The sequence below is a fragment of the Amblyraja radiata genome, chromosome 25 (assembly GCF_010909765.2).
Source record: "Amblyraja radiata isolate CabotCenter1 chromosome 25, sAmbRad1.1.pri, whole genome shotgun sequence".
In the NCBI taxonomy this organism is placed as follows: domain Eukaryota; kingdom Metazoa; phylum Chordata; class Chondrichthyes; order Rajiformes; family Rajidae; genus Amblyraja; species Amblyraja radiata.
In genome coordinates this window covers 30,439,815-30,453,429 of record NC_045980.1, presented here as the reverse complement: position 1 = coordinate 30,453,429, position 13,615 = coordinate 30,439,815, and the positions used below count along the sequence as shown (strand labels likewise).

The following is a 13,615-nucleotide window of genomic DNA, read 5'->3' as shown; positions in this document are numbered from 1 at the left end:
AGAGGGTATCAGTTTAAGATGGGCGAAAGATTTAAAGGGGGTCTGAGGGGCAAGTTTTTTGCACAGAGAGTGTGGGTGTGTGAAACAAGTACCAGAGTAGATGTTCGAGGCAGATACAGTTTGATCGTTTAAATATTTGGATAGGTACATGGATAGGAAAGGTTTAGAGAAAGATATGGGCCAAATGTAGGCAAATGCAGCTTGGACGGCATAGAAGAGTTGGGCCAAAGGGCTCTTTACCATGCTGTATAACTATGAATTTTGTATAGAAAAGGTGAGAAATGATACAACAGCTGGTGACATAGATAAAACATTCCAAGGCAATGTATAAAAGGAAAAGTAGGAAAAATGAGACTAAGCCAAACAAGAGATGTAAAGAACAACCAGAGATACTGGTTGTAATAATAATAATAATAATAATAATAAACTTTATTTATAAAGCGCTTTAAACAACCGCAGTTGCCACAAAGTGCTGTACGTGAGAATTCATGGACAAAAAGTTATTACAAACCATTAAAAACCGTAAAACGAAGGACTAAAAACAGTAAAAATTAAAAGACATTAAAAGCACTAAGAACAGGAGCAATGTCTCAGCCAGTGTCGAAAGCCAGAGAATAAAAATGAGTTTTTAGGGAGCATTTGAAGATGGACAGTGAGGGGGCCTGTCTGATGTGCAACGGCAAGGTGTTCCAAAGTGCCGGAGCAGCAACAGAAAAGGCTCTATCCCCTCTGAGCTTCCGCTTAGACCGTGGTACCTCAAGGAGCAGCTGATCAGCTGACCTGAGGCACCGGGCAGGAGCATATAGGTGGAGCAGCTCAGAGAGGTAAGGCCGGGCGAGCCCATTCAACAATTTGAAAACAAATAAAATAATTTTAAAATGAACTCGAAAGTGCGTTGTAAGGATATTAAGGTGAAATGACGAGGCAACAAACTTTAGGTTCATAATTCCAGAATTCAGAGCCTGGTTTATTGAAGATGTGGTCATCATAGTGTTGGGTAAAATGAGAAGCAATGCATGCATCCACACTTTATGAATGATACACCTTAGAAGAACATTCAGCCCATGCATATGTTGCCACTTTGAAAGATCTATACAGGCAGTCCCACTCCCCTGCAGTTTCTCCAAAGTCATATATTTATTCTCCTGTATTTTAAATGAACATAGACTGTTGCTTTGAAATCTTTCTGAAGAATTTTTGAAAAAAATGCTATTTTTGTTCATCAGTTCCTTATTTTGATATGTTAACAACATTTCAATCTGTGTAAATGAAAATTATTTGACTAGTGTTGTAATTTAATTAATAACAGTTGGTTAAAGTTAGCTTCTTTTCCTTCAGAGCTGACATTTGGTTTGAGAGCGACACCATTCAGAATGATGGGTCCGAGCGGCATCATGGTAAGTTTTGCATTATTTTCACTGATAAATGTAATGCACAGTTCATTATGGAGTTGACTCAATCCCTGGCAACATTAGGTCAAGGGAGAATTGGATTTCTTTAATGAACATTGGAGTGTATCTCAATCCTAATGTTAATGCCTGCTTCAGTACGTGGAGCCCACATCATTTCAGGGCTACCCATGCAATGTCAACATTTGATGCTTCATTTGTAACCAGCATCCTTTATGTGCATTGTATCTACATGGAAGGCCTGGAACAAAAAAATATGGAAGTGTACAACTGGAGCACCAAGTAACCAATTATAATTATCAGCCCGGGTTTTAATAAGATGGTATCATATAGTGCTCAAAGATATTGCAATATAGAGTAGAATTTCACATCTCATGTCTTCTCGAACACTGATTTTAGTTAATTTTGTCAGCATACGTTGCCCTTGCCATGAGCAAGGGCATTGCATTGGTAGTTAGCTGCATTAATATATTACTCAAGCTGAGGAACAGTTTCTCCCATAGCCTCCAACCCCAACTTGGGAACATTTGACAGTAAGGTTTATCTCTTCTCCTATCTTGCCATATTGTCCTATCTTTTCAAAGTAACGTGCCAGCAAGCAAAGGAACATCTTTCCATTTTTATTGTATCTTTCACAAACTCGAGACAACACAATGAAGTACTTTTGAATGTTGTCACTGTGGTAATCTAGAAATTGTGGCAGCCTAACTGCTCTCAGCAAGTTCCCACAAATGCAAATATCTACTTTAGTTGATATTGATTGAAGCTAAATAGTGATCTCAGGATCGGGTAATTCCCCTGCTTTCATTGAAACCGTGACATAGAAACTCTTCTGTTCATATAAACTGCTAAAGTATATCTCGATTTACTTTCTCATCCAAACGCATCATGTCTGAAAGAGCATAGCCTACTCATTAATCAAAAAGCAAAAACTCTAGATGCTGGAGATCTGAAATTAAAACAAATTGATGGAACTACTTAGCATTGCAGCATAGGCAGCATCTGTCGAGAGGGAAACAGACTTAACATTTTTAGCTTTAACTTTTCCTAATTCTGATGACCTTTCATCAGAGTAAGAAAAAATTAGAAAACAAAATATTTAATTTATATAAAAGCAAACAGGATGTTCAGAACAAAGGGAACTCTGATAAAGTGGAGACCAGATGATGCAGTGGTGATGGTAATGACTGGCAGAGGTGATGAGGGCTTGTTAACTGGAGTTAACCTTTCTGGAAGATGTATAGTTAGAGATGAATGAGAATAGAGGAGAGGAAGAGGAAGAAAATCTAGAGCTATGATAGAAACATAGAAAATAGGTGCAGGAGTAGGCCATTCGGCCCTTCGAGCCTGCCACATAGAATACACAGAATATTTCTGTTGCTCGAAATCTGAACTAAAGGAAAACGCTGGAAAAGTTCAGCAGATAAGGCATCATCTGTGGAAAAAGAAAAACTGACTTGCAATTTATTACCGCTGTCATTTAACAGCCGATAGTCTTGCCCCAAGGCTCAATGTCAATCAGAAGCTAGCAGATAAACTTGGACACACCGCACCCAGCCTATTATACTCTTTTGTGACTGTTTCTTTCCTTGTAGAGGGTAAAAATAATTATCTAAAGGAATAAATATATATTTTTCATACTCAATGCAATTTAAATGCGATTTGTGAGTGGGCAAACAATAGAATTCATGTGCTACACCAGAGGTGTCCTTGTGCTGTGTTTTTCTAAAATGTCTGAAAGCCATGAAAACAAAGCACTCAATTTAAATCTGTCGATGTTCAGAAACATCAGTCTGAAGAAGGGGTTCGGCCCAAAACGTTGCCTATTTCCTTTGCTCCATAGATGCTGCTGCACCCGCTGAGTTTCTCCAGCATTTTTGTGTACGTCAGAAAATAAGATCTGCCTGAGGATCAGTCAACAATTCTTTGATGTTGTGTGGCACAAAGCCTAATAGAATGGAAACCAAGCACTCTAGAGTATCCCAATTTAACGGAACATTGCATGTTTTGTTTTAAATGCTCTCTTCCATTACTTGGAGGTAGTGAAGTGGGTGGACTGGATAAAACATGTTTAGCTGAAGTTGCATGATGTTCATTGTAATTCAGCGTTACAAGACACTAAACAATTCTGCATTGTTTGCATGCTGAGGAGTATGGAAGTGAGATATATTGACCCAAGTAGGCAACTCAGCCCAGGCTTCCCGTTATGTTTTCTTGCACTCTCCCTTCACTCACCAGATGTAGTTCATCTCGGGCAATGGCAAGCCTTTTATCATGGTGGTGCCTCATTCGTTTTTTCTGAATCTCAATCACAAAGGAATTTTCTGTATATATTGCAGGCACCCTCCTTTCCTAAAATAAAGCGATTTTCATAGAACCTACTTCATGGCGCCACAGTTTAAGTTGGCTTCAACTGATTTTGAGGGTTGTTCAGGCTGCGTTCCCTGAGTACTTCCACGTGCCTTAGCTAAACAGAAATCTACCGTAAACATGATTATCATATAAACACAAGATGTCTAGCCAAGTGGACTGGCCATGTGACAATTTTAACAGTGAAAATAATGAGTTGTGTTTGTCCATATATGGGTGGTTTTTAATAGCTTCATTTAGATTCATTCAGCAGCAAGATTAAGTTATAGTAAATTTTCCAATGCATTGTGGACATCTCAGCCTAGGTGAAGAGTGGATGGTATTTCTGCAAAAATACAAATTGGATAATATGACCAATTTAAAGTCTGATTAGGTAAAATAATTATTTCCTATCCTGTGAATCTGTTGTGTTTTCTGGACATTTGGTGAATTTAGTTGTATCAAAAATTACTTCAAAATTTGCAGTTCCTTACTATGCAATAGAAGCATTTCACTGCACTCCGCTTTGAAATGCAAGAAAGATATAGACAAATACTGCAGCTAATTTGCGATCATCAAGAGCTGGGAAATTTATGGCCGTATCTGCTTTCTTTGCTTTGGGCAGATTATTGGCCAACATATCTGGAATGCTTGTAGAAACAAAGAACTGCAAATGCTGGTTAACATCACCTATCTATGTTCTCCAGAGATGTTGCCTGACCTGCAATCAATCAATCAGATTTATTCATCATGTACACAATAAAGTGCAGTGAAATGAACTTGCCAGCAGTGGTACAATTAAAAAGAACACACAATACACAATAAAATTTTAACACAAACATCAACCACAGCATTCTTCACTGTGGCGGAAGGTACAAAGCATAGTCAGTCCTCCTCCATTTTCCCCCGTGGTCGGGGCCATAAACTCCGCAGTCACGGCTGCGGGCGGTCAGATGACAGGCCCTCTTGTATGGAAGGTAAGTCCCGAATCGGTGCTTCCCTACCGGAGACCGCGGCTTCAGGATGACGTAGGCCGCAGGCCGGCGGCCGGAGCTCTTCTTCTCCGGGGGTCCCTAACAAGGGATCCCAGGCTCCGGACGCCGCACCCACGGCTAGAAGCTCCGCAGTCCGCGGCTTCAAGGTGTTGTCGGCAGCGGGTCGGAGCTCTTCTTCTCCGGGGGTCCCAAACGAGGGATCCCAGGCTCAGGACGCCACGCCCGCGGCTAGAAGCTCCGCAGACTGCGACTTCAGACTGAACAGCGATCGAAAAAAGTTCACACTGCGCCTGCTGCTGAAGCTCCGGGCCCGACTTTGGAAAAGGCCGCACCAATCCTTGGTGTTAGGCCGCGAGTGAGGCAACATGGAAAAAGTCGCCTCTCCGTGGCGGAGGCAAACTAAAGCGGTTCCCCCCTTACCCCACACCACCCCCCACACAAGATACACCAAGAGACATTAAAACACACATTTGGACATACTTAAAAAACCAAAAAAAGTAGAAATGACTAACACGCTGCTGGCAGGGCAGCCGTCTCGCAGCGCCCCCACCGATGTGAGAGTTACTCCAGCACTTAGTGTCCATATCTGGAGTGCTTAATACCCTTGGGATCTTTTATTTGGAACTGAATCATAGAACACACAAAGGATCTTGATTATTATCTAAAGCTTTGGAAATGCTATACAGTATCAGTCTGAGGATCCTTACTTAAAAAAAAAAAATCACGTTGTGTAGCTGCAGACTAAATGAAGGTCACTTGGATAATTTCACAATCTAATATCTGGAAATTGGAGTTCAGCTCTTGGTGTTATGGATAAAACTAATGCTACCCTTCTGAAAAGAAATTGTGAAATTGTTCAAAAATATGTGAGAAATAATAGTTTGGTGTTTAGCACATTACCGGAATATACCGGATTTACCGGAATTGCTGCCTCAAAAAGGCAGCCAGCATAATCAGAGACCCACACCACCCTGGCCACACACTCATTTCAGTCCTGCCATCGGGAAGAGGGTACAGGAGCCTGAAAACTGTAACGTTCAGGTTCAGGAACACCTTCTTCCCTACAGCCATTCGGCTATTAAACATGACAACCTCAAATAAGTTCTGAACTACATCGACTATTATTGTTATTATTGCACTATTATTGTTTGGTTTGTGTGTGTGTATATATATATATATATACTAGACTAAGTGGAACCCGTCGGGTCCCAGCATCACACGGGAGGGCTGGTCACCAATGCAATATTCCACTTCTCCACCAATTCCAATATTGCTTGCCAGTGGGGGGCTGTCTGTTGCACTAGTATGGGTGTTGCGGGCCGATGGTACTGGTTTCCAGAGGGCTAGTATAGACATTGTGGGCCGAATTGATTCTTGGGCTGGCATCCAACTGTTGCAACGATTTTAAAAGCCAAGCCAAGGCAAACAATTGGGCTGCAGCCACCTGACAACCAAAATTCATTTTGTGAACACAAACTTGTTAAAAAGGCGTGGCAAACAATTGGGCTGCAGCCACCTGACAACCAAAATTCATTTTGTGTACACAAACTTGTTAAAAAGGCGAGGCAAAGAATTGGGCTGCAGCCACCTGACAACCAAAATTCATTTTGTGAACACAAACTTTTTAAAAAGGCGAGGCAAACAATTGGGCAGCAGCCACTTTACAGCCACATCTACGGGACTCACCATGGAGTAGACGTGCGTTCAGTGTTATTCGCAGCTCAGAGAGCCGTGACCCTCTTGCTTCCTGGGTCTGGCAGAGACTGAGTGAGGGACTACACTTCCAGGTTTTATAGTCCCTCCCCCCTGCCGCCAGCAGGGGCAGCAGAGAGAATGGCAATTAAAAAAACCCCATTAATATCTCTCTGATTTTTCATCGATGGGAAAAATCCTCCAGTCCCGGAAGGCGGAGGGGGGCTCTGAGTGAGGTGGCCAAAAATGACGGCCGTAGGTGGCGCCGTTCTCTCGGAAATCGCAGCACAGTGGGCCAAAAGCGGTCAAGATCTGACTTTTAGTAATATAGATAAGTGAATTTGTGAGTGTATATATACACACACTGAACTTTTTTTTCTCTCGTTTAGTATATCGTTTACAGTGCACTATGTTTATATATTCTGTTGTGCTGTTGCAAGTAAGAATTTCATTGTTCTATCTGGGACATATGACAATAAAACACTCTTGACTCTCTTAATTTCATGCTTTGAAACAAGTCCTTGGCAGTTCCCATTAGGACTCAATGCAAAGTTCACAGCCACAATTCAAGACTCAGTACAAAGTTACATTGTCGCCGGAACCACGGGAAAACGAGTCAATGATTAAAGAACAATCGCTGTGACAGTCATAGTAGAGCAGCGGAAAACACTTCCATGGATTTGCGGAAAATATGGGAGGTGGGGTTAGGGGGGCTGACATGCATTCTCCAGTATGTCTGGACATACCCCGTTGCCACTCTCAACTAGTCCAAACAGCTCCAGTACTGCAAGTCGCCCCAAGACACTACAACTAGATATTAATGCATGTAATAAATCAAATTTTGTGGATAATTGCAATACAGTTGAACTTGCAAGATTGCTTTTTGAAAAACATTTTTGATACTTGTTGGCAGATTGAAGCTGCAAGCCAGTTAAGACAAGCTTTGTGGCTGTATTTTTCCTTTCAGCTTCTTTGCCTCCATGCTGGTATATGTTAAATCTGTGAGTGTGCTCCGTATGGTTTCACACTTGCGCACATAGATAGGCATCTTTTTTCCTTTCTTTGGTATCATAAATTATGTGAAGTCCAGACAGTTATGACGCAATTCTCTGAGATAACCTCAAATAGAGGGATAAGAGATTTTCTTTGAAGTTCGGGGTTATGATTTTTTCACAATGGAATATGACTAGCTGATATCTTTTGATCCTTTATTTGTTTCTTCTAAAGATTATATTTGAAAGGTTTCTAAAATAATAATTACATGGGAAATCTAGTAGTGAACATAAAGAAATTCTTGAATTGGGCTATGCCTCCAGTCCATTTAAACCCACTGAACTTTAGTTATCCTTACCTGTTAATGTCTGCCAGTTATAGTTTTTATATTGAATTTTTTTGATAACTTATTTAAAAAAGAAAAAAATCCTGCATCCCTGCAGTGTTTTCATGGCCTCAGAAAGTTTCAGAGCTTTTTATAGCCAATTCATAGAAAGGTAGCAGCTGATTAGTACATAATAAAACCTTGACATTTAAAAGATTTACCAGGTTATGGGTAGTTCTGTTTTAAGGTGATAGTTATGTTACTAGGAAACCTTGTATTATAGAAAATCGTGTTATAATGACAATTGCGGTTAGAGAGTACACAGAAATGCTGGAGAAACTCAGCGGGTGCAGCAGCATCTATGGAGCGAAGGAAATAGGCAACGTTTCAGGCTGAAACCCTTCTTCAGAGAGTCTCGGGTTCACAAAAAGAAAGTTATTTTCCCACCGGATTTCCAAAAAATAATGGATTTTTTAAAACATCATTAAATTTAATTTTATTACTGCTAAAAACACTGAAGCTTGTATGTTACATTGTTTAATGGAGTAACGTTACATAAGTATCAATAAAAGCAATTGTTTGCAAATTTCAATGGCCATTCACGATTAAAGTTGCAGCTGTGTTCTTAAGAGATGCAGTGTCTGATTACCAAGGGGAGGTTGCATTGAAACAGATTTTTTAGTCCCCTATGCCGGCTGGAGTGTAGAAGAATGAGGGGCCACCTCATTGAAAAATTCCGAATAGTGAACGGCTTGGATAGAGTGGATGTGGGGAGGATGTTTCCATTAGTGGCAGAATCTATGACTAGAAGTCATAGCCTCAGAATTAAAGGACGTTCCTTTTGGAAGGAGATGAGGAGAAATTTATTTAGTCAGAGGGTGGTGAATCTGTGGAATTATTTGCCACAGAAGGCTGTGGAGGCTGTCCATGGATTTCTTTAAGGCAGAGAGAGAGGGATTCTTGATTAGTACGGGCGTCAGAGTTTATGGGGAGAAGGCAGGAGAATGGGGTTAGGAGGGAGAGATAGATCAGCCATGATTGAATGGCAGAGTAGACTTGATAGACCGACTGACCTAATTCCGCTCCTATTACTGACCTTACACTGTTTAAATCTAGCATAGCATATTTTAGCTTGTCATTTTCTAAAGTAACCTTTATGGAGTACTGTAACTTCTAATTGAAATTGTGTGATAACCAATTTGGCCCACATAATTTAAATGACGTTCCCTAATTCATTACTCATGTTATGTCCAATTTATATCATGGAAACATACATTCTAGCAGAACTACCCGTGTTTGTTTTATTGATGCTGATTGAGAAATCCAGTAAAGATTTGAGCTGCACAATATTCAACATGGCAAGAGAGTTTTTATGCTGGACCTTTAGTTCACTTAGTTGATGGCTGAGTGGTTCTCAGCCTGTTGTATTCTGGGCATAATCTTGTTAACTCATTAAACTATTTGTGCTTCATTCTGGACTGTCAGATTTCCACGCTGGTTTCATGTTTCTTCAGTTCATTGGAAAATTGAATTGGGTTATATTTTTCAGTTGGAGAAGAAGAGGTCGGATATTTTCTTTTTAAGAGGGTTTGGCTTCTTGTAATTAATTTGAGTAGAAATGAGGTGGTCCTGTGTAATTATATTGTAAGGTGAGAATTCTATTCCAAATGAATTAAGAAATTGCAGTCAATTGTAATTTATATTTAAAATTGATAGTCAGCATCAATGACTTTATTTGTAAACTGTATTCAAACAATGTTAGTGCTTTACTAAAACATTAAAATCTGATGCTGTTAAGAGCTTTAATGTCAGGATTCTAACTTATTCCAATGTATCAAAAAAAATAATTATAGAAAACTAGGTACAATTGCATTTTCAAAATGCTTCTGTTAGTTATTCATTTTGTACATGGTTTGTATTATTCTGGCATGGAGTGATTGTTTACTCCATACCCCTATTTATTCACAAGGTGAATCATCCAGAAATGTTATTGCTGTCCCCTTACCGCTAGTCAACCTCATAAAGGCACTGTAAATACTCTACTAAAAATAGTTTCACTGGCATGGGGTTGAGATACATGCCCGTTCTTCATTTAGAAACCTGAATATTTGGATGTCCCACAGCGGTGTCCATAATGTGCATATCCATTTTCCAGAATGGTATTACTGATGGATAGGTTCTACTGCTTGATAACAATGTGATCATATACAATTCTTGTTCTGCTTCATCTTCATTCAACGCAAACCTAAATTGAATGATATCTGCGGCAGTGTACAGCCATTGCCACATGAGATCAAATTAACACCATGCAGAGAAGAATAAATAAATAAATCCAAAGACTAATTAGACGATAAGACATGCAAATATTCAGTATGTATTAAGGACTTGCAACACATTGCCTTTCTATGAATAATATGAAGATTTAAGAGGTAGACAAAAAAATTATCTGAAGTAAACTAATTGGTCCAACATATAAAATATGCATCCTCTGGTCAGAATGAACATTTTACCTGTAAAAATTATTTTGAAAAGCAAGCTAAAGTTATATGTCCTCCTTTGTCTATTTCCATTTTGAGTGATTATTTTATCAACTTGAGCATTATAGAACTAATAATATGATGAAATTATATTTGATTTTGGTGGATTGTTTTTCTACTTAAATTACTTAGCATGATTCTAAATAGTAAATAGAGATTTTGAATAATTAGTAGTTGATAACAGCCAGTGTGTTTTATTGGCAATCTCCAAAGAAAGTCGTCTTTGATCTTTTTCACTAAAGTGGAGAAAATGTAATCCTGACATGGCTGTGGTTCAAATGACATTGTTCATTTTCAGCAATAACAGCTTATGATGGAGCAGCAATTGAGCAATTCAGGTATTATAAGTGGATTATGGAAAATCAATGTTTAGACATTTTAAACAAACCTCTGCTGATAGAAAACACAGTCATTTGTCAAATACAGATACAAATGTATGTTTATGCAATTTATTGAAGAGAAGCTTCAGTCTGCTTTGAGTATCCTAGCCATCAAAGCGTTAAGAGCTTAAGTTTTGTCCTTGAAAATGAACTCCAGCATTTGTCCTTTATGTAACAGACGTAACAGATGGTAGATCTTGTGGCCAGATCACATGGCTTGAACTGAAATGTTCTTGTGGCTTATCGCCTCTGAATCAATTGCTGCTCTTTAAAATAACTAGCCTGGCTATTATTTATACAGGAGAGGTATAACCTTTTTTAAATGTGTCAATTAATACAAATTTTCAAACATAATAATGCAGAGTTTGTTGGAGCTTTGGATCTTGTTGTGTGCCCTATTACAATTTTTTTGCTTTTCCCTTTTGAATCTTTTCATCCAGCAACTTTCTGGAAGACAACTTAATAGCATTGCGACTAGAACAATGAGACATCTCAGGTCATAGCCTGTATTTCCTGTGGTTTACCATCTCCTTAACAAAAAGATTAGGAAATGGAACAATGGAAATCTAAGGAGAGAAAAGGAAATTGAGTGAAACCAAATGCAAAAAGAGATTAAAAAAGGGAAACTGATTGCGTTAAAAGAGAGGGGAAAGAAAATAGAAATTAAGATTTTTTTTTGAAAGGTAATAACCTCTACAATGCTACGTTAACCTAGAGACCTAAAATGAAGTTATGTTATACCCTTCCCAGTGCTGGATGGAGTGTAAGGCAGTGAAGGGGGTGGAGTTTATATTTCTTAATGTGGGTGAGATAACACAGGCCATTACATGGGAGAGTGCAGCAGATGCGTAGAGGTAAGCTTGGGGAAGGAACCTACTAGTTTCCATGGGGTAGGGGGTAAGTGTTTTAGGTGTTGTCTCACCAGTGTCCTGTAAAGTTGCTTAAAAATGTACCTACTTTTATACTTCATACCCCTTGCTATAAAAGCCAATATATAGACAATTTAAATAATAGTTTGCTTTTTAATTCCCCTGTATGGTCGTGAGAGGTCACCCGCGACATGTCGCCTGGGATCGCCTGTATGGTCGTGAGAGGTCTCCTATGGTCGTGAGATGTCTCCAAAGAGTCGTAGCGTCTTTCTGGTCGCCGCTGAATTTTCAACATGTTGAAAATTTCGGTGACCTATCCCGGGTGCCAGCAGTCGCCCTGTAAAGGACGCGTAAGTGGGACAGGCCCTTTACGCACTAATCTTTGTACACTTATTCTAGTTAAAAACAAATTTTGAAATAATGCCCTTACTAGACAAGTCCATTTAAATTGTAATCTCTTGTTTCTTAAGTGCTTATATTTTGTCCATATTCAGTATTGATACACGCAGATTAAATTTAGTTATTTCATGGGTATATACAAAACTCTTATTTCCCTGGCTACATAGTAAAGTGTGCTTTATTACATATTTCATTTCTCAGTGAAACATGGAACAGTAAGTTTTCAAGTCTTATTAATGTTCAGATACCAGCATATTTTGTATAAGCTCTGGACATGATGCTTCTTTGACAGCTGCAGCTTAAAAATAATGTAGATACTGTATATCCCAGCTTAGAGCTTCACAAAATGTAGACCTAGAAAATTCATTGGCACCAACTGAGTCAGGCTAATCCATCACCGTATGGTGCACCAGTGATTGTTGTAGGCTTGCTGCTTAAAAATTAATTAACACCTAAAATCCAAGCTTGTGTGGTAATTGGGAATTAGTTTGGGAAATCTGGACCTAAGGAATGAGCGAAAAGGATCTTCACTCTAAAATAGTGCAGTGATTAAAAATATGTTTAACCCGACACCTGAGTTTGTTTCTGATATAAAACACCTCAAGCTCATCCACAAATGTGCAATGAACAAAACTTATCTGCAACATGATTTTCATCATTGGTCTGAAAACTAGCAGATCGTATTTAGCTACAGAACAACCAGACCTTTCTAAATCCACTTCCCATGAAGTCACATTATTTAAAGAGCAGATTCTAAAATTAAATTATTTGTCTTTCCTGAGATTTGTGATGGGTCATAAATCACTTTTTACTGGTCACTGCTAGGTAAGTGAGGTCTCTAACTCCATACTCAGGGAGCAAAGCCTTCATCTACTTTTCCTTCAGTCAGTATGCACAGGCAGATAACCAATATTAAGGCTCCCCAAGGCGATACCCAGACTTTTATTGTTATTCTTCTGCCAAAGGTACTTGGTTTTAACTCTCTGCGATCTCCCTTACATAAATACCATGTCTCCTATGGCCCAACATCAGGCCCAACTTGCCCATGACAACCAAGATGCTACATCTATACTAGTCCTGCCTGCCCACGCTTGACCCATATCCCTCAAAACCTTTCCTGTACCTGTCCAAATGTATTTTAAATGTTGTTATAGTACCTGCTTCAACTACTTTTTCTGGCAGCCCTTTCCATATACCCACCGCCCTCAGGTAATTATTTTTTCAATAACCCGTCCAAATCTCTCTGGCCCTAGGGAGAGTACGCCCACCTTCTGTCTCATCACCCCCGCCTCTGCCAACATTTCTTCATTGCAATATCCCTGAAGTTTAGTCCAGCTTCATGTGTGATAAGTCCCTTTAAGGGCTGGTTGCTAAATGCTAGCAGCAGTGAAAACTTTAAATAGATCAGCAGGGTATGCCATGCCAAAACTAACAGCACGGCATTACACACATTTGTAATGCCAGGCAAGTACACTTATCCGAGTGCACTGGAATATCTAATCTGTTCTCAGGATAAATGTTGGCCTCTTGCTATTTCTAATTCACACTTATAACAAAATCAACAGCTACATACATGTGAACTAAATCAAACAGAATCTATTACTTCCCTTTGAATGACTTTATGATTACAATGTTCTCTGTGATCAACATTCTGGGGGTCAGTATTG

The 13,615-nt window shown here is 39.3% G+C and overlaps 1 protein-coding gene across 4 annotated transcripts in view; it reads left to right on the top strand.

Annotated features, from left to right (window-relative positions):
• Positions 1 to 13,615, top strand: part of smtn (smoothelin) — a 177,284-nt gene that overhangs the window by 120,233 nt on the left and 43,436 nt on the right. For all 4 annotated transcript variants that reach the window (XR_004415737.1, XM_033043698.1, XM_033043696.1 and 1 more), the window contains exon 10: positions 1,339 to 1,397. Coding sequence is in view for 3 of the 4 variants with exons in the window: in XM_033043698.1 (XP_032899589.1) it covers positions 1,339 to 1,397 (59 nt within the window). In the remaining variant the exon portion in view is untranslated. The remainder of the gene's footprint in view (positions 1 to 1,338; positions 1,398 to 13,615) is intronic.